This window comes from Mandrillus leucophaeus, unplaced genomic scaffold (assembly GCF_000951045.1).
Source record: "Mandrillus leucophaeus isolate KB7577 unplaced genomic scaffold, Mleu.le_1.0 Scaffold265, whole genome shotgun sequence".
Classification (NCBI taxonomy): Eukaryota; Metazoa; Chordata; class Mammalia; order Primates; family Cercopithecidae; genus Mandrillus; species Mandrillus leucophaeus.
Window position 1 is genome coordinate 1,147,495 of NW_012102754.1, and position 1,208 is coordinate 1,148,702.

Below are 1,208 nucleotides of genomic sequence, written 5' to 3' on the forward strand. Positions count from 1 at the left end.
GGCCAAAAAAGTTGGATTTATTTTTCTTTAGCTTTTTAAAAAAATTATAAGCATTTATTTTTCTGAGTTCTGATGGAGAAAGAATAGCAATGCTCAAAAGTTCTTTAGTGCAATTATAAGAGGTACTGATATATGTACAAATTAAGTTGATTTTTCTTCTGAAAACATTTATTTGATCTTCATAGATACTCTTGGAAGGGCCTGGCACACTGAAGTTTAGCAACTTTTGCTTGGCAAAAGTGGAAGGTGAAAATTTGGAAGAGTTCTTTGCTTTGGTGGCAGCAGAGGAAGGAGGAGGTGATAGCGGGGAAAATGTCCTGAAGAAAAGCATGAAAAGTAGAGTCAAAGGTATGTGGACCTGGAATACTTAAAAGATCGTAACTCTAGTTGTGGACCATGCAAGTCCTGTATTTAGGAGACAATGTCAGTCTTTTGTTTTGCCACTCATATGACATATTGAAAATGGTAATGACCAGCAGACATAGTCTGGACATAGGAATGGCTTTATCCATGGCCTAAAGTATTCAATGTGGATCTACTCTGTAAGGCCTGGGGAACCTTAACAAAGCCTGCATTTCGTTCTCAGCTTTATGTTTTACTAAGCACTCATTAGCACATAGGAGGGGAATGGTGCCTCGCACATTAGTGGTTCAATAGAAATTAGTTGAGTGAATGATATTCTGCAGTTGAAACATATTTCTTTCTTTCTTTTTTTTTTTTTAAATTTAAGTTCTGGGGTACATGTGCAGAATGTGCAGGTTTGTTACATAAGTATACACATGCCATGGTGGTTTGCTGCACCCATCAAGCCGTCATCTACATTAGGTATTTCTCCTAATACTATCCCTCCTTTAGCTCCCCCCACCCCCTGACAGGCCCCGGTGTGTGATGTTCCCCTCCCTGTGTCCATGTGTTCTCATTGTTCAACTCCCACTTACGAATGAGAGTGTTTGGTTTTCTGTTCTTGTGTTAGTTTGCTGAGAATGATGATTTCCAGCTTCATCCATGTCCCTGCAAAGGACATGAACTCATCCTTTTTTATGGCTGCATAGTATTCCATCGTGTATATGTGCCACATTTTCTTTATTCAGTCTATCATTGATGGGCATTTGGGTTGGTTCCACGTCTTTGCTATTGTGAATAGTGCTGCAATAAACATACGTGTGCATGTGTCTTTATAGTAGAATGATTTATATTCCTTTGGGTGT

General features: G+C 38.9%; 1 protein-coding gene across 2 annotated transcripts in view; it reads left to right on the forward strand.

Annotated features, from left to right (window-relative positions):
* Nucleotides 1-1,208, forward strand: part of ULK4 (unc-51 like kinase 4) — a 780,596-nt gene that overhangs the window by 30,685 nt on the left and 748,703 nt on the right. For both annotated transcript variants that reach the window (XM_011984288.1, XM_011984289.1), the window contains one exon: nt 186-348. In XM_011984288.1, the coding sequence (XP_011839678.1) occupies nt 186-348 (163 nt within the window). The remainder of the gene's footprint in view (nt 1-185; nt 349-1,208) is intronic.